This window comes from Ovis canadensis, chromosome 5 (genome assembly GCF_042477335.2).
Source record: "Ovis canadensis isolate MfBH-ARS-UI-01 breed Bighorn chromosome 5, ARS-UI_OviCan_v2, whole genome shotgun sequence".
Lineage (NCBI taxonomy): Eukaryota > Metazoa > Chordata > Mammalia > Artiodactyla > Bovidae > Ovis > Ovis canadensis.
Window position 1 is genome coordinate 65,344,831 of NC_091249.1, and position 25,354 is coordinate 65,370,184.

The 25,354-nt window shown below is 40.6% G+C and overlaps 1 protein-coding gene across 1 annotated transcript in view; it reads right to left on the reverse strand.

Annotated features, from left to right (window-relative positions):
- The window catches only part of DIAPH1 (diaphanous related formin 1), a 117,383-nt gene that overhangs the window by 74,893 nt on the left and 17,136 nt on the right, over positions 1-25,354 (reverse strand). Inside the window, exons 2-8 of the mRNA XM_069589878.1 lie at positions 8,389-8,415; positions 7,220-7,375; positions 4,452-4,553; positions 3,973-4,103; positions 3,699-3,785; positions 2,834-2,897; positions 366-505 (exon numbers count right to left, since the gene is read on the reverse strand). Coding sequence (XP_069445979.1) covers positions 366-505; positions 2,834-2,897; positions 3,699-3,785; positions 3,973-4,103; positions 4,452-4,553; positions 7,220-7,375; positions 8,389-8,415 — 707 coding nt within the window. The remainder of the gene's footprint in view (positions 1-365; positions 506-2,833; positions 2,898-3,698; positions 3,786-3,972; positions 4,104-4,451; positions 4,554-7,219; positions 7,376-8,388; positions 8,416-25,354) is intronic.

A 25,354-nucleotide genomic window follows, 5' to 3' on the forward strand; every position in this document is an offset into this window, starting at 1 on the left:
TGCAGAACAGGGTTTGCCAAAGGGATGACATTGTTGAATTGTACTTCATATATTTCTGTGTTGTTTGGATTTTTAAAATAACCTTGTGTTACTTCTGAATTTTAAAAAATGTAAAAGAAACCCTTGTCCTAGACAATACAGACTTTACTGGAGATCTAGGAGGCATTCTGCTGTACCTTTGATAACCAGCATTACACCCTGTATCTCTTAAAAAACGTTCTTAAATATTAAGATTCACAGTGTTCATGTAAGAAATATAGTTTTACCTAATATTTAAGAGTAAGTGGAAGCAACTCAATATTCCTCAAGACTAAGGAAGATGATAAAAAAGCAAACAGAAAAGAGAAACCACTCCAGTCACATACATGTCCTCTGGCTGCGGCAGGATGCAGAGGGCAGACAACAGCTTAGCAGCGTCAATCATCATGCTGGGAACCGCAGGATCCATGGCTCTGACCAGCAGCAGAATTCCTTCTTCTGTCTCCAGCATGGTCTTGATTCCAAACTGGGAGGACAAAAACAGAAAAGGGAGGCTTAAAGATGAGAGCACCTAACCAGGGACAAGTTTACGAGTTGTTATGGGTTGAATGGCGTTCCTCCCAAAATCCCGTATGTTGAAGCCCTAACCCCTAGTACCTGAGATTGTAACCTTATTTGGAAATAGAGTCACAGGCAGATGTAGCCAGTTAGATTACCATTAGGTCAGACTAGAGTAGGGTAGGTCCTTAACCCAATATAACTATCGTCTTTATAAAAAGATGAAACATAGGCAAACAGTGAGAACACCATGTGAACTCAAAGACAGAGATTAGGTGATGCATATACAAGTCAAGGAATCTCAAAGCTTGCCAGCTAGACACCAGAAGCTAGGAGAGAAGCACGGGACACACCCTCCCTCACAGCCTTCAGAAGGAACCAATCCTGTTGACACCTTGATCTTGGACTTACAGCCTTTAGAGTTGTGAGGTAAATGAACTTCTGTTGTTTAAGACACCTGGTTGGTAGTACTGTGTTTTAGCAACCCTGGCAAACTAATAACAGGATAGAACACGTTTCCCAAAATGGCTAAACAGAAATGAGCATAGAAAAAATAATTTTCTAGCAGGCACAACAACTAATGTTCAAAATTTGCCAAGCCAGGCTTCAGCAATACGTGAACTGTGAACTTCCTGATGTTCAAGCTGGTTTTAGAAAAGGCAGAGGAACCAGAGATCAAATTGCCAACATCTGCTGGATCATGGAAAAAGCAAGAGAGTTCCAGAAAAACATCTATTTCTGCTTTATTGACTATGCCAAAGCCTTTCACTGTGTGGATCACAATAAACTGTGGAAAATTCTTCAAGAGATGGGAATAAATCTGTATGCAGGTCAGGAAGCAACAGTTAGAACTGGACATGGAACAACAGACTGGTTCCAAATAGGAAAAGGAGTATGTCAAGGCTGTGTATTGTCACCCTGCTTATTTAACTTATATGCAGAGTACATCATGAGAAACACTGGGCTGGATGAACCACAAGCTGGAATCAAGATTGCCGGGAGAAATATCAATAACCTCAGATATGCAGATGATACCACCCTTATGGCAGAAAGTGAAGAAGAACTAAAGAGCCTCTTGACGAAAGTGAAAGAGGAGAGTGAAAAAGTTGGCTTCAAGCTCAACATTCAGAAAACGAAGATCATGGCATCCGGTCCCATCACTTCATGGAAAATAGATGGAGAAACAGTGGAAACAGTGTCAGACTTTATTTTTGGGGGCTTCAAAATCACTGCAGATGGTAACTGCAGCCATGAAATTAAAAGACACTTACACCTTGGAAGAAAAGTTATGACCAACCTAGATAGCATATTGAAAAGCAGAGACATTGCCAACAAAAGTCAATCTAGTCAAGGCTATGGTTTTTCCAATAGTCATGTATGGATGTGAGAGTTGGACTATAAAGAAAGCTGAGTGCAGAAGAATTGATGCTTTTGAATTGTGGTGTAGGAGAAGACTCTTGAGAGTCCCTTGGACTGCCAGGAGATCCAACCAGTCCATCCTAAAGGAAATCAGTCCTGAAAGTTCATTGGAAGGACTGATGTTGAAGCTGAAACTCTAATACTTTGGCCACCTGATGCAAAGAGCTGACTCATTTGAAAAGACCCTGATGCTGGAAAAGATTGAAGGCAGGAGGAGAAGGGGATGACAGAGGATGAGGTGGTTGGATGGCATCACTGACTCAATGGACATGAGTTGGTGATGGACAGGGAAGTGCTGCAGTTCATGGGGTCGCAAAGAGTTGGACACGACTGAGTAACTGAACTGAACTGAGCAGACACAACAGAATTCTATGTCTTCCAAGAATAAAAACTGACTCTTACGTTTCTATTTCAATGCCCCCACAAGCCAGTGGAGTAATTATAATAAAATTAAACAGTCAGGAAGACAGATTTACACTCAGGAACAAATCACTGAAGGCTCCCTAGGTTTAAATACTAAACAGACAGGGGAGAAAAAAAGGAAATATTCTACAGTAGGAACATACAGGGGACAAAACAATAAAGCAGAGGATAAAGTAAACCTTCCAAAAATTAATAACTGCAGGTCAGGAAATCCAATAATTAACAAAAGTATAAACAGAAGAAAGAAATTAAGCCTTTCCTCTGAAACAGACATTACATCTGAGGAAAAATACATAATAGTATGTGTATGTGTTAATCAAAAGTTGCAATACTAAAAGGGAAAGCTAGAAGCCTTGAATCTTCTATTTCTAGGTCCTTCTTTTTTGAGTTTGCCAACAGAAGAGCAAGAACAGGGGTCATGATGGAGTCAGAATGAGAACGGGAACAATCTTACCTTGTTATTCATAAAAGCTTTCAAGCAGCGAATGATTTCATGCTTGTTACGGCTGTCGTAGCCTCTGTGTATATAAGACTTAATTAGTGAAGTCCCTTTATCCTACACCTCTCTCCCACTGACTTTTCAATTACAAACAAGGGTCTTATAAATAAATACTCCCAACTAGTAGCTAAGTAAATTCTAGCACATAGCACTTTGTCCTGAAATACTGGCAAAAAGAGATAGCTGAAGAAAAGAACAACTGGCTAATCCTCTCATTAACCAAGAATTTCGTATTATATTAAAATCTCCCCTTTAACTCCTAGTAGGCTCCTAAGGGCTAAATTCTATCACAATAGCATCCTATCTATTACTGCTTGCCTCATCTACACCAAAGGTTTCAAGTCTGTACTTTCAGGAGGCCCAGGACCTGTGTTTTGCTTTGGCAAGATCCCAAGAAGTAGAGAAACCATACTGGGTCAGGTTGGCTTCAAGAAAGCCTAACCTAAGTCAGTGCAAGAATTATTTGAACCCTGAAGGCTATCATAAAGTTAGTCTCAAACTGATCATACGTATTTCCAAATGAGGTATGACCCAGACCAGATCACGGGATAGCTTTGGTCTAATCAGATCCTATTTCCAGACTGGATAAGAACCTTTGTTGGGAGACTCACAATCATATGTGGTATACACGAGAAATTTAAATTCCTCTTCCTTTTCCTGTACCTATAATCATTATTCATCCTCCAGTCACCCCCATGATAAACCCCATTCTCAGCTAACATATAATGTCCTAGTCCTAACTTATTTCCTCCTTTACAGCAAACAGCCAATCCCTCTACTACCCTCCACCTAGAAGATGACAAGACTTGGAAGTCCTTACCCAGCAGTCTCCTCCTTCTCATCATGAAGTCGTTTAAGGATGTCCAATAAGGAGGCCAGGCCCTCAGCACCAAATGTTTGGACCCAACTGTTAGGAAAAAAACAATGCAATATCAAATCAATATATTCTTATCCACAAAAATAAAGTGTATCCTGGCAACTTCTTACTCCCAATCCAGAACATTCTCATACTTCCCTGATTCCTCGGATCTCTAATCCCCGCCAGTGAATTCTACAGTGGGCTCTTACTCCTGTTTCCACCTGAGAATCCTCACCTGACAGGGTTGTTGTTGAGGGAGACACGAAGGGACTCCAGGCAGCTGAGCAGAGGCATATCCCGCAAGCCTGACCTCAACTCCTGAATGTACATCATGGCTGACCTAGAGCTCTCCTTCTGGCTCATGCCCTGGAAAGAAGCAAATAGAGGTCCGTAAACACTGGACTCAGTCATAAATTGGACAAGAATTAGTCAATAACATTTAAACAACATGAGGGCAGACACCCATTATACATAGCACAGAACCATGAGATTCAGAATTTCTTTCCTATTACTCATACATACTTTATGATGATTGACTTAGGCAAAAGTATATAAGAAAAGTAACTCAAATGAAGGTAAAAAATAAGTAAGTTTACATAAAACAATGAAATAGAACTGACGTTGACATAAAATGTTCTATGAAAGTAGCAAAACAAACACGGCCAAGATAAGGGCACAGTCTCCCATGTCATGGGAACCTGTCCCAGGACTCACAGCCTTGGAGGTGTGCAAGTACTGGGACACCATCTCTCTCTTGATGACAATGTCCTTCTCCCTCAAAGGTTGCTGTTTCTCCTCGTTCAGGTTCATATCCAGCTAGCAGCAGGAGAAAAAAGGGGGAAAATTGTTTTGAATTCCTTACAAGTTTGAGTGTTTAATATTTAGTGTACTTAGTGAAGAGATGAACACACTAAATGCTTAGTGAATAAAGAAATTTTCCTGACCCCCAGGGACTTAAGCTATTATAGATGATGGGAATTCCTCAGGGATAAAAATGCTTAACATTTTAGTATAAATCCCAACAGACATTTTTATATACATACACCTAAATTTTCTCCTATCAAAAATGGACTCTCAATACAGAAGGAAAACTTACTTTGTATTATTGAAAGAAAACAAACAAAGCATTAATATTTTCTGCACTTGGGATGGACTTTAGTAATTTCTTCAGGCTGAAGCACTGGACCACTGGCACCATTCAAACATCAGCAAAATCTGTGCCACTCTAGGTCTAAACACCCATTACTCCTGGTTAACTAAGTCCCTGGACAAACGCCTCCATGAAGAACTAACTGGAAGCCGACAAATTCCCTCAACAGACATAATCTGGAGTGTGTTATCAGGAGAAAGGCTCTGCTTGAGCCTGTTACATATGAAACCATCTGTCTGACCTTCCTATCTCTGTGAGCAGAAGTTCAACCCTAACAAGTCCAGAATATTATTTAAAATGGGAATGTATAGGAGGAAAAAGTGGAAATATTCAATTTCTTCTCCATGTGTATGTGTGTGATGTGTGAAGGAATCATCACCACCAAACCATAATAGCAATCTGACTTTTTACTGACTCAATTTCTGGTGCTTTCTTCCTCCTTTTACAGATAAACTGAACAGAAAATTGCAAAATAGTGGCCCTGAGGCTGAATCAGTCCCAAAGATGAAGTATGCTTTGTCTTCTAAAATTTCTAAGTATGCTTTGTCTTCTAAAAATTTCAACATTTTAAATTTGAGAGACTTCATAAAAAATATGAATTTTTAGCACCAAGGGATACAATCAGCAAATTTTAGATTACAGAAAACTGTAAAAGTCAAACAGCTTCTTCAAGAAAGAAGAAGCTTTTTGTAGCAATAGAAAGGATAAAAAAGAGGCAGGAAAATCTATAGTTCAAACAAAACTTAGGAGAATATTACAATGGAGCCTATCTGGAATCGTGACTTGAATAAATAAAAAAAAATTTTAATGACTTTATTAGGGAAATCTGAATGCTGGCTATTTGTTTGTTAAAAAACAATTTTTGTTGTTTTTTAAAATGTACAGATTTCTGGCTTCTTGAAAAATAGAAACATCTGGCACTACTGGGCTAGCATTCCCAACAAGAATGCTGCAAAACCAGGAAGTGAGTTGTGGCTGGCTTTTAACAAAAACGCCAAATGTTCTTCATTTTACTGCAGTCTCTTTTCCTTTTTATTATCTCTTATGTAGCCCTTGGGGGACTCCCTAGTGGCTCAGATGGTAAAGTGTTTGACCACAATGTGGAGACCCGGGTTCGATCCCTGGGTCGGGAAGATCCCCTGGAGAAGGAAATGGCAACCCACTCCAGTACTCTTGCCTAGAAAATCTAATGGATGGAGGAGTCTGGTGGGCTACAGTCCATGGGGTCGCAAAGAGTCGGACACGACTGAGCGACTTCACTTTCACTTTTACTGTGTAGCCTTAACTTAATTATGCTACCTCCCCTTGCCCTGAAGACACCTACATTTGCAATCCAAAGCCCCAAAGAGACTGTCTGGAAAGAGCATACTCTTAGACTGCTAACACACTTGGATCATTGTGAGACAAACTGAAAGCTTCAGTGAAAAGCAATAACAGTAGTAGTGGTTGAGGGTTTACTACCACAGGTACCAGGCCCTGTATTAAGGGTTTTAAACCCATGCTTTTAACTTAGTTAGACTTTCCACTAGTCTCTAATTGATGCTGAGATTGTAAATGCAAGTTAATCCAGAGGCCTCATGAAACCGTATAAGCATGTACTCTAAACCTTGCAACACTTAGCACTAGTGGACATTCACCGAGTGTCCTCACTCAGTAGTCCTCACTGAGGGCAGCAAAGTCAGTGTCATCCATGCAGTTTATTACTGAACCGACCTCAGCCCCAGTCTTTAAAGGTCTTCTAGTGATTATAACATCAGAATTCTCTTTCCAGATTTACCACTAAACAGAAGACCTTGGGCAAATGACGCCTTTCCACGTCATCAAAGTTTCTTCTTTGTAGAGATTTTGTTGTGAATGTTTTAAACCTTTATCTACTCTGGAAGTCATCACACTACCACATGAGTTGGCCCACCCACTCTATATCTTTGCCGCTTAAGTGCTGCTGGGCTAAAGGAGACTAACAAAATGGTCAGTGATCAGATATTTCTAACCCTAATTCACAGATTCCAGTCTACAGATTGGTGCCTGTATATTTAGTCCCTTCATTAATGGAGCTGCTATTAAGTTCTCTATTAAACCTAGAGGGTTTTTTCGTTATTAAGGGCGAGTTAAGGAGGGCTGTGCATGAAAAAGGGCCCAACATGCCTATCTATGGAGAAGGAAATGGCAACCCATGCCAGTATTCTTGCCTGGGCAATCCCATAGACAGAGAAGCCTGGCAGGTACAGTTCAGGAGGTCTCAAAGAGCCAAACCCGACTTAGTGACTAAACAACAAACATGCTCATAAAAGCATTTTCAAGAAGAATCAATGTTTTCAGGCGGGGAACTTACCAGCATCTGTTCAAAGAGTACTAGAACTTGCTCATCTGAAACATCTTGCAATGACTGTGCTGTGGGATCATCCCCATAAAATGCAGAAGAGTTTCTATGAGCAGAATTGGGCTTTTCTTTCTCCTTCTTACTTCTCATGCTGGTAAATCTCTCCAGCTGAGAAAGAGAAAAAAGTATTAGCAGTGACCCATTTTTATTATTTACACAACAAACCATACCTCAAATAGCCTCTAGCCTCTTATACACCCATGGTTCCTTTGGTTTGTGGGCAGTTTTAAGGCTCTTCTGACGTGAAAAAGAGAACCAGTCTTTCCTGTATCTAATACACTACACTGACTCTGTACTCTCACCATCATCCAAAGATAAGAGGAATGAAATACTATAATTTGGAACCTGTCTAAAAAGGAGAACTTTGCTCTTTAGCTCCTCCGCCATTCCTAAGCCCTCGAGCAACACAGAACTGAAAGCACCTCATATGCAGAGTGCTCAGTAAAATGGCCTCAGTTTCCCTCTAGCTATCCAATAATAACTGTGACCAGATCCTCAGAGGACCTCTCCCTTCAAGAGCTAAGTCTGATCATGATTTTGATATAAGTTATATACAAGAAACAAGGAAATGCCTTAAAACCAGGAACCATTGTTATTTCTTCCTTCTGTACACTCCATAGCACTTGTGTTATGCAAGCAGCAAAAGTTCAAAATATATTCTCCAAAATCCTCTTCGCAAAGAATATAGTCTATTGTACTTCAGGCTTCAGGGCTATATATACCATCTCTCTGTCAACCAACCTCAATCATTCCTCAAACCACAAGGACAGGTGTTCAATTAAAAAAGAGCTACCGATAAACTGCAGCTTATCGGCACTACCTGTTTGAAAATAACAGTTAGTATCTACAAGCATTCTGGGGCTTCCAATGATATGAGTGGCATCCAGACAGCAAGTCAGCTTGGAGCTTAAAGAACATGCCTAACCTTGGAAGTCAGTGAATATGCCAGGGAAATGCATGCAATAAATCAAACAGAGCAAAGAGTTAGAGAAAAGCTTCGGGAGGACCTGAGAGTAGAACCCGTATCAATTTATAAGTTATAGAAAGTCAAAGCTATTGCAACTGGCAAATACCATAGTGTAGGAAATGAGCCATGCACATGCTGAACAAAATTTCCTTACCTCATCTGCCATGAGTCTCTTCAGAGTCTAGGAACAGGAAAAAGGAAGGAGAAGAGAGGGAAGAGAGATCAGTGAAACGCCAGGAAATTTCCTAAACACCAGATGGACTGGGGAAAAAAAAAAGAGGAGAAAACAAATTGAAAGGATCTAGGCTCCTTCCTACAAGCTAGATTTCTGCCATACTCCTTAGCACGTTCCCTTAGATAAGGGGCAGGAGGAGTTTTAAGGTCACTAACATATAATAACCCTTTTGGGGAAAAGAGGTGGAGAACTAAAAAAACTCTAAATCAGATGACCAATAAACCTATGAAATGTGTTCAACTTCATCAGTAAACAAGGAAATGCAGACTAAAACCACAACAAGATTATCATTTTACACTCAAGACTGGCAAAAATTTTCATGTGTGTCTAGTCACAGAGCAGCAGAAGATCTCACACACTGTTGGTGTAATGTAAATTGTTACGGCCACTTTGGAAAACACAATGGAAAACAGAATCTAGTAAAGTGAAAATATGCAGCTATATCACAATTCAACACAACAGTTTCTGTAAATCTACCTTTCCTTCAGAAAGCTGCACTTACATAGCAGGCTGAGTATAACAAGAATGTTCACAGTAACACTGTAATATCTGAAATAGAGGATAATCCAAACAGCCATCTGGAGTAGAATGGGTAAACTGGTATAATGGTACAGTGGAAAATAATTACCTGCAGAAAGTGAATGAACATATAGCTACTCACAAATATAAAAGTGAATGTATTATTTTACATTGAGATTAAAACCATACAAAATTAGATATTACCTAGGATGTACAATCATAAAGAGAATGATTACCACAAATGGCAAAACAGTGGTTACCTGGGGTGGGTGGAAGAATAATGATTGTAGAAAGGGATGGGGGCTTCAGGGGTGCTTACAATAATATTCTATTTCTTGATATGGATGATGGATACATGGATGTCTGTTTATAACGTTTCTGTATGTTTCATATTCTCTTCTCTTCTGTATGTGTGCTGTTCAGTTCAGTTCAGTCGCTCAGTTGTGTCCGACTCTTTACGACCCCATGAATCACAGCAAGCCAGGCCTCTGTTCATCACCATCTCCCGGAGTTCACTCAAACTCATGTCCATTGAGTCCGTGATGCCATCCAGCCATCTCATCCTCTGTTGTCCCCTTCTCCTCCTGCCCCCAATCCCTCCCAGCATCAGAGTCTTTTCCAGTGAGTCAACTCTTCACATGAGGTGGCCAAAGTACTGGAGTTTCAGCTTTAGCATCAGTCCTTCCAAAGAAATCCCAGGGTTGACCTCCTTCAGAATGGACTGGTTGGATCTCCTTGCAGTCCAAGGGATTCTCAAGAGTCTTCTCCAACACCACACTTCAAAAGCATCAATTCTTCAGCGCTCAGCCTTCTTCACAGTCCAACTCTCATATCCATACATGACCACAGGAAAAACCATAGCCTTGACTAGACGGACCTTAGTCAGCAAAGTAATGTCTCTGCTTTTGAATATACTATCTAGGTTGGTCATAACTTTTCTTCCAAGGAGTAAGCGTCTTTTAATTTGATGGCTGCAATCACCATCTGCAGTGATTTTGGAGCCCCCAAAAATAAAGTCTGACACTGTTTCCACTGTTTCCCCATCTATTTTCCATGAAGTGATGGGACCGGATGCCATGATCTTCGTTTTCTGAATGTTGAGCTTGAAGCCAACTTTTTCACTCTCCTCTTTCACTTTCATCAAGAGGCTTTTTAGTTCCTCTTCACTTTCTGCCATAAGGGTGGTGTCATCTGCATATCTGAGGTTATCGATATTTCTCCCGGCAATCTTGATTCCAGCTTGTGGTTCTTCCAGTCCAGCGTTTCTCATGATGTACTCTGCATAGAAGTTAAATAAGCAGGGTGACAATATATAGTCTTGACATACTCCTTTTCCTATTTGGAACCAGTCTGTTGTTCCATGTCCAGTTCTAACTGTTGCTTCCTGACCTACATACACATTTCTCAAGAGGCAGGTTAGGTGGTCTGGTATTCCCATCTCTTTCAGAATTTTCCACAGTTTATTGTGATCCACACAGTCAAAGGCTTTGGTGTAGTCAATAAAGCAGAAATAGATGTTTTTCTGGAACTCTCTTGCTTTTTCCATGATCCAGTGGATGTTGGCAATTTGATCTCTGGTTCCTCTGCCTTTTCTAAATCCAGCTTGAACATCAGGAAGTTCACAGTTCACGTATTGCTGAAGCCTGGCTTGGAGAATTTTGAGCATTACCTTACTAGCATGTGAGATGAGTGCAATTGTGCAGTAGTTTGAGCATTCTTTGGCATTGCCTTTCTTTGGGATTGGAATGAGAACTGACCTTTTCCAGTCCTGTGGCCACTGCTGAGTTTTCCAAATTTGCTGGCATATTGAGTGCAGCACTTTCACAGCATCATCTTTCAGGATTTGAAAGAGCCCAACTGGAATTCCATCACCTCCACTAGCTTTGTTCGTAGTGATGCTTTCCAAGGCCCACCTGACTTCACTTTCCAAGATGTCTGGCTCTAGATTAGTGATCACATCATCATGATTATCTGGGTCGTGAAGATCTTTTTTGTACAGTTCTTCCGTGTATTCTTGCCACCTCTTCTTAATATCTTCTGCTTCTGTTAGGTCAAAAGTCTGATTCAAGCAGGTACAGGAAAGCAGGAATTCTTCATTCTAATACTTAGTTTTAAACCAGGGATTTCCCTGGAGGTCCAGTGGTTAAGACTCTGCCTTCCAATGCAGGGGACATGGGTTCAATTCCTGGTTAGGGACTAAGATGCCACATGCCACTGAGTGCGGCTAAAAAAATAAGATTTTTAAAATTTTATTTTTGCTCTTCTTAGAAGAGTATAGTAAATGCCTCTTGAGTAACATTCTTCAACTAATGAAAAACTATTTGACACTGCCACAAAATTATTCTACTAATCTTTTTACAGACAAGAAAAATCTATATCATTATGCTCATGTGCCCAAAGTCAAGAGTTTGGTTAAATCCCATGTAAATTGTGAATTTTAACTTTGCCCTCTACAGTCCAGAGGAGGTCAACCTGCTGCTGATGGAAAGCTAATCATGCACCCAAAACCCTAAGAACTTCGCTCAGTGTCCATGGAATCTGAAGCTACCTTGTGTGTGTGCTGCTCACTGGGCAGCCAAGGCAGAAGGATCACGAGGCAGAGACCACAACACCAGGGAGACTCACAGTTCCTTTTGTCATCACTCTGGGTCGCCTGACACAGAGGTGAAACAAGCCACACAAAGGGTGAGTGTTTATAGTCAGGTTGCCACTACCAAGGTTACACTTACCTGCTCCTAGAGCAAGTGCTTCCAGTCCAGAACCTTGTCCTCCAAACTCAAAATGTTCCGTCAGAACCAAACCACTACCAAAACAATTCTGGGATGGATATAACATAGATAACAGAACCTGGGTCTAATGAATCAGTGCCAGCTAGACTCTGCATAGCTGCAGGCTAAGTCAAAGAACAGGAAACCAGCAACTTGTTTTTTCTGTCTGCAGACTCATTTCTCTTCCCTCCATCCTAGTGGTATGATCTGTCATTTGATTTACTGTAATAGCCTCCTAACTCATGTCCCTTCTTTCACTCTCATTTGCCCAACACAAAATGCACGCTCTATACTAAATCTAAGAGTAATTGTTCTAAAATGTCAAGCTGTCTGGGTTATTTCTCATTTAAAACTGTGCGATAGTTCCCTACTGCCCTTGGGTTAAGACCCGAATTCCTTAGCATGCCATAGGACACTTCTGACTTCTTTGTCTTGACTCATCTCTCAACAAGCCCTCTACCTCAAACCCTATCTTCTGGGCATCCTGAACTCACTACAAGTCCACAGACAGATCACGCTGTCTCACCACTGAAGACCTTCTCTAGGCTGCTGCTTCCCTCAGTCGAGACTGTGCTTTCAAGGCAGCTCCAACAGGCCCTACAGGATGACACTCCTCTGATCGGAAAGGTACCTCTCCTTGCGTTTCTGCAGAAATAGGTACTTGCCCGCCTCACAGCACTACAAGTGGATTACAACTGTATTTTGATTGTCTGTCCCCTCTAGCTATTTCCAGACTAAACTCCTTCGGGGCAGAGCCTTAGATTCAGTCATTGTATCTCCTATGAACAAAAACCATTATTTGGGGCTGCTCTCCTAAAATACCAATACCTGAAGATTTGTTCCACCTTTTCATTGCATCGGTGAAGAAACTGAAGCCCAGACAGATGGAGTAAATCACTGAGGTCATACAAGGGCAAGCTGGGTATGGAACTCTGCTCTCCAGATAGCCCTAAACCTTTGCATTCCCCAAATTCTTGTCTTGTTCCCATTTAATGCCCACTAACTGTTGCTTTTAGACACACAAAAGTAAACATCTGTTTTCTTAAAAAGGAAGAAACCAGTCTCCTTAGATTTCCTTGGTGCATCATTAGAAACAGATTTTAATTCCTTTAAAAAAAGTATCCATGTTTTTTTAGTGCGCGATTTGAGTAAGGACAGCAAAACTGATCCATGTATTTTCTCAACTACTGCCAACAGAGGGCAGCATCTACCAGCAAAGTGAATCACAGCACAGGCAAAATTCTGTTTCAGAACCCAACAGAACACCCAAACTGTAAGCTCAGCTCTATTACTGAAATGGAAACTGCTGCTACAGTATATTGAGCGTGTATTAATTTACTTATTTAATGTTACATGTGTTTTCCTTGAGGATCTTACAGTTTACAAATGGTAAACTTTGTGAGGTTTTTTCCTAATTGTAACATAACTGTTTTGTGAATTTTCTAAGATACATAACATGCTTTGTGGATTCTCTGAGGTAGTTAACAAGAGGTTCCTAGCTCATGAAAAGTAAGAATGACTAAAAATAGTAGAGTCCTAGAAGATAAATGCTACTGGACCTGTATTTATATATTATGCCCCAGAAGTTCAAGCTTTCTGATGATCTCTAATGATCCCACCTATTTCTATATGCCTCTATGTTCATCTTTTCCCTTGTTTGCTATCAATTATTTTCTGCCTTCAAACTATAAACCCTCACTGCACTAAATATTTCATCTGCCTGTCCCTCCTTATCAAGTCTTCTACTGAAGCTATATACTAAAACCTTTAACTACAAATACAGATACTGAAGGAAGCATAAATACAGAATGAAAAAATTTTAACATATCAAAACCTGCTCATGAATACAAATTAATATATCCAGGTAATAGACAGTAAACTGAATTAAATTTCCCCCCCTTTTGAAATCTTTCTACATCTACAGAAAAGGAATTTTTAGGGAAAAAAAGGAAGGAGCCTACAAGGTTGGGAAGAACAAGAAAAGTGTAATTATAACCAAACTTTTGAAGCTGGGACCAAGACTCAATAGATCTAAGAAAAATGAGCCCTAAACCTGATGAAGGAAAAGCTAATAACTATCCAGACTGTACTTAAGAATCCTCAACAGGCTCAGGAATTAGCAGCACCAGGTATAATACAGAAATGAGCAGCTGGAGGAGAGGGAGGCCAAAAATAAGATTGGTTTGAAGGCTGTTTAAGAAGCAGTTACATAGCTCAGTTGGTAAAGAATCCGCCTGCCATGCACGAAAACCTGGTTCGATTCCTGGGTCGGGAAGATCCGCTGGAGAAGGGATAAGCTACCCACTCCAGTATTCTTGGGCTTCCCTTGTGGCTCAGCTGGTAAAGAATCCGCCTGAAATGAGGGAGACCTGGGTTTGATCCCTGGGTTGGGAAGATCTCCTGGAGAAGGGAAAGGCTACCCACTCCAGTATTCTGGCCTGTACAGTCCATGGGGTCGCAAAGAGTCAGACACAACTGACTGACTTTCACTTTTCACTTAAAGAAGCAGTTAGACCTATAGATCTTCCCATTATCCCCAAAGCCCCTCCCCTCATGCCATCAGGAGACTACCCTCCCTTACTCTAGCATAAATCTGGAAATTTATTGTTAGAAGAGGGTAAAACACAGATCTCTGGCTCGGGGGATGCCAGGCACAGCTGTGGGCAGAAATCCTATACCAAAAAGACAAGTAGTTAACCTATATGTACTGTATATGCTGAGACACCCAGCACCTTCCCCTTTCTAGTTTCTCAGGACTCCAACACCCCAAAATCCTTACCCTTGAGGCAGAAGGTTGGAAGAGCCTTCTCTGGGGAACTGAAAAACCACCTTAAACTACTGACATAGTCCAAGCAGGTCACCAAAGAGCTATGTAGTCCAATATGGTAGCTACCAGCCACAAGCAACTACTAAGTATTTGTTTTATTTTTAATTGAAGGATAATTACTTTACAATATTGTGATGGTTTCTGTCATACATAAACATGAATCAGCCATAGGTATACATATGTCTTCTCCCTCTTGAACCTTCTTCCCACCTCCCTCCCCATCCCACTAGGTTGTCACAGAGTACTAGCTTCGGGTTCCCTGCTTCATCCAGGAAACTCCCACTGGCTATTTATTTCATATACTGTGCTGTATGTTTCAGTGCTTCCCTGGTGGCTCAGATGGTAGAGAATCTCCCTGCAATGTGGCAGACCTGGGTTTGATCCCTGGTTTGGAATGATCTCCTGAAGAAGGGAACACCCTGGAGAAGTCCATGGGTCGCAAAGAGTAAGACACGACTGAGAGACTAACACACACACATAGTGGCTGTATCAATGAACATCCCCACCAACAGTGCAAGAGCGTTCCCTTTTCTCCACACCCTCTCCAGCATTCATTGCTTGTAGAGTTTTTGATGATGGCTATTCTGACTGGCTCCAGTACTCTTGCCTGGAAAATCCCATGGGCCGAGGAGCCAGTCCATGGGGTCACGAAGAGTCAGACATGACTGAGCGACTTCACTTTCACTTTTCACTTTCATGTATTGGAGAAGGAAATGGCAACCCACTCCAGTGTTCTTGCCTGGAGAATCCCAGGGACAGGGGAGCCTGGTGGGCTGCCGTCTATGGGGTCGCACAGAGTCGGACACGACTGAAGTGACTTAGCAGCAGCAGCAGCATTCTGACTGGTGTAAAGTGATACCTCACTGCAGTTTTGATTTGCTTGCCTCTAACAATGAGCAATGCTGAGCATCTTTCATGCGTCTATTAGCACCTGTATGTCTTATTTGGAGAAACGTTTGCTCAGGTCTTCTGCCCATCTTCTGATTGGGCTGCATTCCTGATGTTGAGCTATATGAGCTGTTTATGTATGCTGGAGATTAATCCTTTGTCAGTTGTTTGGTTTGCAACTATTTTCTCCCATTCTGAGGGTTGTCTTTTAATCTCGTTTATTGCTTCCTTTGCTGTGCAAAAGCTTTTAAGTTTAATTAAGTCCCATTTGTTTTATTTTTATTTCCATTACTCTAGGAGGTGGGTCATAGAGGATCTTGCTACATGTCAAAGAGTGTACTGTCTTCGTTTTCCTCTAAAAGCTTTATAGTTTCTGGCCTTCATTTAAGTCTTTAATCCATTTTGAGTTTATTTTTTGTGTATATAGTGTTAGCAAGTATTCTAGTTTCACTCTTTTACATATAGTTGTCCAGTTTTCCCAGCATCACTTATTGAAGGGGCTGCTTTTCCTCCGTTGTATATTTTTGCCTACTTTGTTAAAGATAAGGTGCCCACAGGTGCATGGATTTATCTCTGGGTTTTCTATCTTGTTCACCACTGAGCATTTCTAATGTGCCTAGTGCAACTGAAACAGAAATTTTAAATTTTATTTAATTTTTAAAAAATTTAAAATTAAAAACTAGTATGTTATTGTTAAACTTAAGTATGTTTGGAACATGCTAGGTATGTGAATCTACCTTTCACTTGTAAATTTTATGAAATCTAAATACATATCAAGTATATCCACAAAAACTTAGCATTCAAATTGAGATGTGCTGTAAGATATAAAATAAACTGCAGTTCAATAACTTCATATAAAAAACAAGGCAAAAACATCACTAACAATCAATATGTATCTATTATACAGTAAAACAATATTTTAGATACACAAGGTTAAAAAACATTATTAAAGTTAATTTCACATGATTCTTTTCACTTTTTTTCTTTTTGCCTTTTTCTGTAGCTACTGGAAAACCTACAATTACATATGTGACTCACATTATATTATATTTATACTGAACAGGGCAAGCCTACAATAAATTGCACAGCTAACAAGCTCTACCCATGGATCCAGTTTCCAGTGAATTTTTTAGTCCTTCATTTTTAAACATGGACAACCAAGGATTATTAAACACATAAGGAAAAATACAAATGTGAGAGAGGGGAAAAAGCAACTCCTTATATAGAGACTATGCAAGAAGAAAGAATAGAAAAAAATTAATATCTATAAGGGAGAACATGATGCTGGGGTTGTGGTTTTTTTTTTTTTTTTTTGACTACTCCATGCAGCATGTGAGATCTCAGTTCCCTGATCAGGGATCGAACTGTGCCCCACTGTGGAAGCATGGAGTCTTAACCACTGGAGCCTCAGTGAAAGTGAAAGCTGCTCACTTGTGTCTGACTCTTTGTGGAATATACAGTCCGTGGAATTCTCCAGGCCAGAATACTGCAGTGGGTTGCCTTTCCCTTCTCCAGGGGATCTTTCCAACCCAGGGATTGAACCCAAGTGGATTCTTTACCAGCTGAGCTACCAGGGAAGCCCAAGAATACTGGAGTGGGTAGCCTATCTCTTCTCCAGTGGATATTCCTGACCCAGGAATTGAACCAAGGTTTCCTGCATTGTAGGTGGATTCTTTACCAGCTGAGCTACCAGGAAGCCCACTGGAGCCTAGGAAGTCCTCATAATGCCATTTTAAAAAGAAATATTCAGAGAAAAAAGAACACTTAGAGCTGAACACATGAAAACAGAAACTTAACAGAAAACTCAAGAAAGGCTGAAAGATAAGAACTTGAGGAAATCTCCCCAAAGCAGAGCAAAAAGAGATGCGAAACTGAGAGTAAAGATAAGAAAATTAGATCAGTTTGGCAAGTACAATACCCAAATAATAGGAGAAAACAGAGGAGCAAGCTATCAAGGAAATAATTCAAGAATATTTCCTAGCACTGAATGTAAGTTGGTACAGCCACTATGGAAAACAGTATGGATGGAGGTTCCTCAAAAGACTAAAAACAGAGTTGCCATATGATCCAGCAATCCTACCCCTGAGCATATATGCAGAAAACTGTAATTTAAAAAGATACATGCACCCCTATGTTCATAAACAGCACTGTTCATGATAACAAAGACAAGGCAACAACCCAAATGTCTATCATCAGACGAATAAAGAAGACATGGTTCATATATACAATGCAATATTACATGGCAATAAAAAAAGAATGAAATAATGCTATTTGTAGTAACATGCATAAACCATAATTGAAAAAATATTAAAAAAAGAATGCACACATGAGTATATCTGAATCACTTTGCTGTACAGCAGAAACTTGACACAACGTTGTAAATCAACTGTACATTAATGTAAAAAAATATTTCCCAGTACTGAAGGATGTCTCCATCACAAAAGACAGATCACCACACAAAGGCATATCATGATGAAATTCCCAAACACTAAGAAAACAAAGAAAATTTTACAGTTTGAAAGAAGGGGACTTCCCTTGCCATCCAGTGGTTGAGACTTCCTGCTTTCACTGCAGAGTAGTGTAAGTTTGATCCCTGGTTGGGGAACTAAGATCCCAAATGCCACACAGTGGAGGGCGGGGGAAGGTGTGAGACAAAAAGAAGGGAGGAAAATTGGTCAAAGGAATCAGAGAAGCTTTGAATTTCTTAAACTACTAATACATACAAAAAGCTAAATAACAAAAAAGGCAGTTTAAAATATAAAAAACTTTTCTAACTTAGAATTCTATACCCAAATTACTGATCAAATGTAAGTTCAAAACAGACATTTTTCAGACATTAAAGTCTTCCGGAAACATATCCAAGTGCACCTTAGGAAGCAATTGTAGGATACACTCCACCAAAATAAGGGAGCAAACCAAGAAAGTGACAGACCTGAAATACAGGAAACAGGAGATCTAACATCTGAAAGAGGTAAAGAAAATCCCTAGGGCAAAGATTTCAGGATCTTTATGGTGACCCCCTACATTCCCCACGGCTTGACCCACTGACACCCTCAGAAAGAGCCCTTGTAAACACTGGGAGAATCTAAGGTCAGATTGTGCCTCCAAGATAGTACTGTTTCTTCTCTCTTGAGAGTCTCGATCTCACAGTGGCAATACTGTCATTTAAACATAGTCTAGATTTCTGCTGGTAACTTAATTTCTCCAATAATCTTTCATTTATATGTAAACAATTATTGATAGAAGCACAAAATGTTTTTAAAGGGGCAGAAAAACAATTTATTCGATAGGAATTTTTTGTTCAATAGAATTAAATGAGCAAATAAATTTCTGAAGGTCATTAGTTGGTACAGGAAAAGAGCTTAAACTGCATTTAATAAAAATTCAATTTCTCTAAAAGATTCTCAGTATTATCAAATCTTACTTAAATTAACACAAATTGCTCAAAGGTGCACTGCATCAAAGTAATAGCATCAAAATAAATATATTTGGCTGGGTACTGCTCCGCATTAAGACCATCAGTCAAAATAAAAATGAAAAGCTGTCCCCTCACTTTCCTTCCAGAGTGTAATTCAAAGCTCTGATTCAGTCACCACATCCTAATGTAATATGTGGTAAGATAAATCTTTTAGTTACCATCTACAGGAAACAAGAAACTCCCTAAACACTTTACAGTTTGGTTTCTCAAAGAAACCAAAAATTAAAGTCAAGATCCCAAAGTATGCCCGGTGAGACCAAACCAATTTATGACCAAATGAATTTGAAACATACCCTGCTCAATTAGTATCACAATAAATGCAAATGAAATCTAAAACTCCTTTTCTATAACTGGATTTGTGGTGGTGGTGGTGGTAGCTGAATCTATTAATACTTCAGCTTTTTAAGAGTGGGTCGATTGGACTAAATTTGCCAGTCTTTTGGACAGAGGTTCCCTCTGTTTGCCTAGTAACAGAATTGGACTTATTATAGGTTAAAGGATATAAGAAAATTCATCCAAGGCACGGATTCACTTCTACCCAATTCCCTGAATCTTTAACTTTTCCCTCCAGTCAGAAAAAGGGCATTGAATTCTCAATTAAGGCTAGTCTCTCATGTAGCCAAACAAAAGGTAATCAGGTAGTGTCCATAGCAGAAGAGAGGTTAGCAGCGATCTAATAAGAGAATATGATTAAACATTATTCTGATCACAGAATACATTACACAGCAAAGAGTGTTTCTAATTTCTACCAATGTGCTTCATAAGAACAGTCAATCATGGACAATTACCTCATGAACCATGCGGCTAGCACAGGGGTGATACAAGCCTACAAAAGCAAGCCCATATTTTAGTACTTTCTAAAGATTTTGTTCAGGCTACCTTATTGGGAACAACTGTATCTGAGCTCTTGGCTAAGGGAAGACATCACAGCTGAATGCCCCTTGGCCCCTACTCTGTGATGATTCTTTGGAGGCCCAGGATTCCTGAGAACTACAGGTTTTTCTCAAAAAACCCACAATCACAGTGCAGTTCACTGCCTCAATATACTTAATTCCCAGCTCTCCCTCTTCTGACATCCACACCTGCTCATGGGCTAATTCAGAGGGAGGGAAATGTTTAGTGTGGAAGGAAGAATTCTAGGACTTCCCTCAAGATTTCTAGCCTGAGGTACATAACCTGTATAATTATCAGAACTGTAAATATGATAGGCTATCACTCTTGTGATTAGGTTATATTATTTTCCACAACTGACTTTTAAGAGGGCTTCCCTGGTGGGTCAGTCAGTAAAGAATCTGCCTGCAATGTGGGACACCTGGGTTCCATCCCTGGGTTGGGAAGATCCCCTGGAGGAGGGCATGGCAGCCCACTCCAGTAGTCTTGCCAGGAGAATCCCCAAGGACAGACTTTTAAGAAGGAGAAATTATATGTGTGGGTCTGACCCAATTTCACAAGTCCTTTAACTCTAGGGTGAGGAGTGAGAAACACAAGGTTCAACATGCCATTTCTGGTCTGAGCGTAAGAGGCCAAACGGCAGGGATTACAGGCAGCCTCTAGAACTAAGAGACAGCGAAGAAACAGGGAAATCAGTCCCCCTACTGCAAGAGACTGAATTCTTCCAACCTGAATGCGCTTGAAAGGTTTGCCTCCAGCAACTACAGATGAGGAATGGCCCAGCTGACACCTTGATTTCAGCCCTGTGACACTGAGAACACAGCCACATGAACCATGCTGGACTTCTGACCGACAGAACTGTGAGCCAACAAGTGGGGTTTATTTTAAGCTACTGAGTTTGTCATGTTAAAGCAGGCAACCAATACATTAAGCAAACTGACAAAATTTATCTAGAATTTAGCTAAAAGAAAAAGATCATGAGTCCTAATTTTTACTTCTGGCCTCCTAAATCACTGCAAGTATGATTCTGAGTGAATCACATTAATTCTTCATGCTTCAGTTCCCCTATTTATTAAAAACAAAACAAAACCAGACACACTTCTAGGAACCCTTCAGTCCAGGGACTAGGTCGTGTCCGACTCTTCACGATCCCATGGAATGCAGCATGCCAGGCCTCCTTAGGAACCATTAAGGTCATAAAATGGAGCAGTGAGAACATTTTATAAAAATAATCGTGCTGTTATTACTACAGAAGAACTTCTAGAAAAATATACACATGAAGACTGTACTAGTTGACACAGCACTCCTACAAATGTCAAAAGGAAATCGTCATTCCTCATCTATAAATAGTATACTTAGCCATAGTCAGTCATACCACAAAAAGATCTAAAGAACTCAGTCAAGCCAGGCTCTGAGTACTCTTATATCAGGTCCTTCTTCAGACCATTTATTGTAGCTGTTTTTGTGGACCAAACTGTAAGTTGCTTGGGGGCAGAAATCCATGTTTGGTTCATTTGACATGTCTCAGTTCAGTTCAGTTGCTCAGTCATGTCTGACTCTTTCCGACCCCACGGACTACAACACACTAGGCCTCCCTGTCCATCACCAACTCCTGGAGTTTACTCAAACTCAGGTCCATTGAGTAGGTGATGCCATCCAACCATCTCATCCTCTGTCATCCCCTTTTCCTCCCACCTTCAATCTTTCCCAGCAACAGGGTCTTTTCAAATGAGTCAGTACTTCGCATCAGGTAGGCAAAGTATTGGAGTCTCAGCTTCAGCATCAGTCCTTCCAATGAATATTCCTGATTTCCTTTAGGATGGACTGGTTGGATCTCCTTGCAGTCCAAGGGACTCTCAAGACTCTTCTCCAACACCACACTTCAAAAGCATCAATTCTTCAGCGCTCAGCTTTCTTTATAGTCCAACTCTCACATCCATACATGACCACAGGAAAAACCATAGCCTTGACTAGACAGACCTTTGTTGGCAAAGTAATGTCTCTGCTTCTTAATACGCTATCTAGGTTGGTCATAACTTTTCTTCCAAGGAGTAAGTGTCTTTTTATTGCATGGCTGCAGTCACCATCTGCAGTGATTCTGGAGACCGAAAATAATGAAGTGTGCCACTGTATCCACTGATGTTCCATCTATTTGCCAAGAAGTGATGGGACCGGATGCCATGATCTTCGTTTTCTGAATGTTGAGCTTTAAGCCAACTTTTTCGCTCTCCTCTTTCACTTTCATCAAGAGGCTTTTTAGTTCTTCTTCACTTTCTGCCATGAGGGTGGTGTCATCTGCATATCTGAGGTTATTGATATTTCTCCCGGCAATCTTGATTCCAGCTTATGTTTCTTCCAGTCCAGCGTTTCTCATGATGTACCCTGCATAGAATTAAATAAGCAGGGTGACAATATACAGCCTTGACGTACTCCTTTTCCTATTGTTCCATGTCCAGTTCTAACTGTTGCTTCCTGACCTACATACACATTTCTCAAGACGCAGGTTAGGTGGTCTGGTATTCCCATCTCTTTCAGAATTTTCCACAGTTTATTGTGATCCACACAGTCAAAGGCTTTGGCATAGTCAATAAAGCAGAAATAGATGTTTTTCTGGAACTCTCTTGCTTTTTCAATGATCCAGCAGATGTTGGCACTTTGATCTCTGGTTCCTTTACCTTTTCTAAATCCAGCTTGAACATCTGGAAGTTCATGGTTCATGTATTGTTGAAGCCTGGCTTGAAGAATTTTGAGCATTACTTTGCTAGCGTGTGAGATGCGTGCAACTGTGCGATTGTTTGAACATTCTTTGGCATTGGCCTTTCTTTGGGATTGGAATGAAAACTGACCTTTTCCAGTCCTGTGGCCACTGCTGAGTTTTCCAAATTTGCTGGCATATTGAGTGCAGCACTTTCACAGCATCATCTTTTAGGATTTGAAATAGCTCAACTGGAATTCCATCACCTCCACTAGCTTTGTTCGTAGTGATGCTTCCTAAGGCCCACTTGACTTCACATTCCAGGATGTCTGGCTCTAGGTGAGTGATCACACCATCGTGATTATCTGGGTTGTGAAGATCTTTTTCGTTTAGTTCTTCTGTGTATTCTTGCAATTTGACATGTCTAATACTTTATAAATATTTTTAAAATAATCATCACTCTAGATTTAGGAGCATCATTCTAAGCCCAGTAAATTAATTTATTCATTACTTTATTCAAATGAACAAACAAAGGAAAAGTTTCAAGTCAAGGTTTATGACAGTACCTTATGATTGTTGCAGACAGCTCAGACCAAACTTTTGAGAATAATGTCTTTTCCTATGAATAGGTTCCCACTCAGGTTCCCACTCAGGCCAGGGGACCCTGAGTGGAGAGGAAATAGGAACCCATTCCAGTATTCTTGCCTGGGAAATTCTGTGGACAGAGGAGCCTGGCAGACTACAGTCCAGGGGGTCAAACAGGACATAGTGACTAAACAACAAAGAAACAAAGACATAGGCTACCTATGGGTACAGTTTTCATTCCAATCCCAAAGAAAGGCAATGCCAAAGAATGCTCAAACTACCACACAATTGCACTCATCTCACATGCTAGTAAAGTAATGCTCAAAATTCTCCAAGCCAGGCCTCAGCAATATGTGAACCGTGAACTCCCTGATGTTCAAGCTGGATTTAGAAAAGGCAGAGGAACCAGAGATCAAATTGCCAACATCCGCTGGATCATGGAAAAAGCAAGAGAGTTCCAGAAAAACATCTATTTCTGCTCTATTGACTATGCCAAAGCCTTTGACTGTGTGGATCACAATAAACTGTGGAAAATTCAGAGAGAGATGGGAATACCAGACCACCTGACCTGCCTCTTGAGAAATGCGTATGCAGATCAGGAAGCAACAGTTAGAACTGGACATGGAACAACAGACTGGTTCCAAATAGGAAAAGGAGTGCGTCAAGGCTGTATATTGTCACCCTGCTTATTTAACTTCTATGCAGAGTACATCATGAGAAACGCTGGACTGGAAGAACCACAAGCTGGAATCAAGATTGCCGGGAGAAATATCAATAACCTCAGATATGCAGATGACACCACCCTTATGGCAGAAAGTGAAGAGGAACTAAAAAGCCTCTTGATGAAAGTGAAAGAGGAGAGCGAAAAAATTGGCTTAAAGCTCAACATTCAGAAAACGAAGATCATGGCATCCGGTCCCATCACTTCATGGGAAATAGATGGGGAAACAGTGGAAACAGTGTCAGACTTTATTTTGGGGGGCTCCAAAATCACTGCAGATGGTGACTGCAGCCATGCAATTAAAAGACACTTACTCCTTGGAAGAAAAGTTATGACCAACCTAGATAGTATATTCAAAAGCAGAGACATTACTTTGCTGACTAAGGTCCGTCTAGTCAAGGCTATGGTTTTTCCTGTGGTCATGTATGGATGTGAGAGTTGGACTGTCAAGAAGGCTGAGCGCTGAAGAATTGATGCTTTTGAAGTGTGGTACTGGAGAAGAGTCTTGAGAGTCCCTTGGACTGCAAGGAGATCCAACCAGTCCATTCTGAAGGAGGTCAGCCCTGGGATTTCTTTGGAAGGAACGATGCTAAAGCTGAAACTCCAGTACTTTGGCCACCTCATGCAAAGAGTTGACTCATTGGAAAAGACTCTGATGCTGGGAGGGATTGGGGGCAGGAGGAGAAGGGGACGACCGAGGATGAGATGGCTGGATGGCATCACCAACTCGATGGACGTGAGTCTGAGTGAACTCCCGGAGATTGTGATGGACAGGGAGGCCTGGTGTGCTGCGATTCATGGGGTCGCAAAGCGTCAACACGACTGAGCGACTGAACTGAACTGAACTGAACTGATAGGTAAAATGGGAAATAAGTCTCACTGTAGCCAACAATAGTTTCCTTCCAAGTCCTAATACACCTACCCAGAAAGAAACAGGTAAGATATCTGTCACTCAGAATCAAAATGAACAGAGAGAAAGGTCTGGCTCTGATTCATTTTTTTATTCTAGTACAGGACTGACATTGTTTCTTAGGATAGCAGGCAATGGATGATCATAACATAAACTTTAATTCAGTTGCCAAAGAATCCTATTCCATCTTTGCCACAAGATTTGCTACGTTTCCACTAAAGGACAGAAAAGGTAATGTAAGCTTTTCTTTTTATCCACCACAATTTCAGTCTTCCTATCTTTGGGACTATGTTGTCTCACAGGGTTTCTGTGAAGAAGAATAAAACAGATGTAAAGCACTTTGTTTTGCAAAGTGCTTGGTAAAAAGTATATAATTTATGATGATGGAACAAATGAAACTCCCTTCAATTCCCACTTCTTATAAAGAAGTCAATTAAAACTAGAGAGAAGGAAATAATGGATACCTTCAAATGTAGGAAACCTTCCTTTCCATTTTCAAATCACGGCCCAGAGATGGCACTGAATGAGTCAATACCTCATCGACCATTTACAGAGAAACAAACTAGATTCTGACATCATTACTTTCTGGTGCCAAAAGACTCA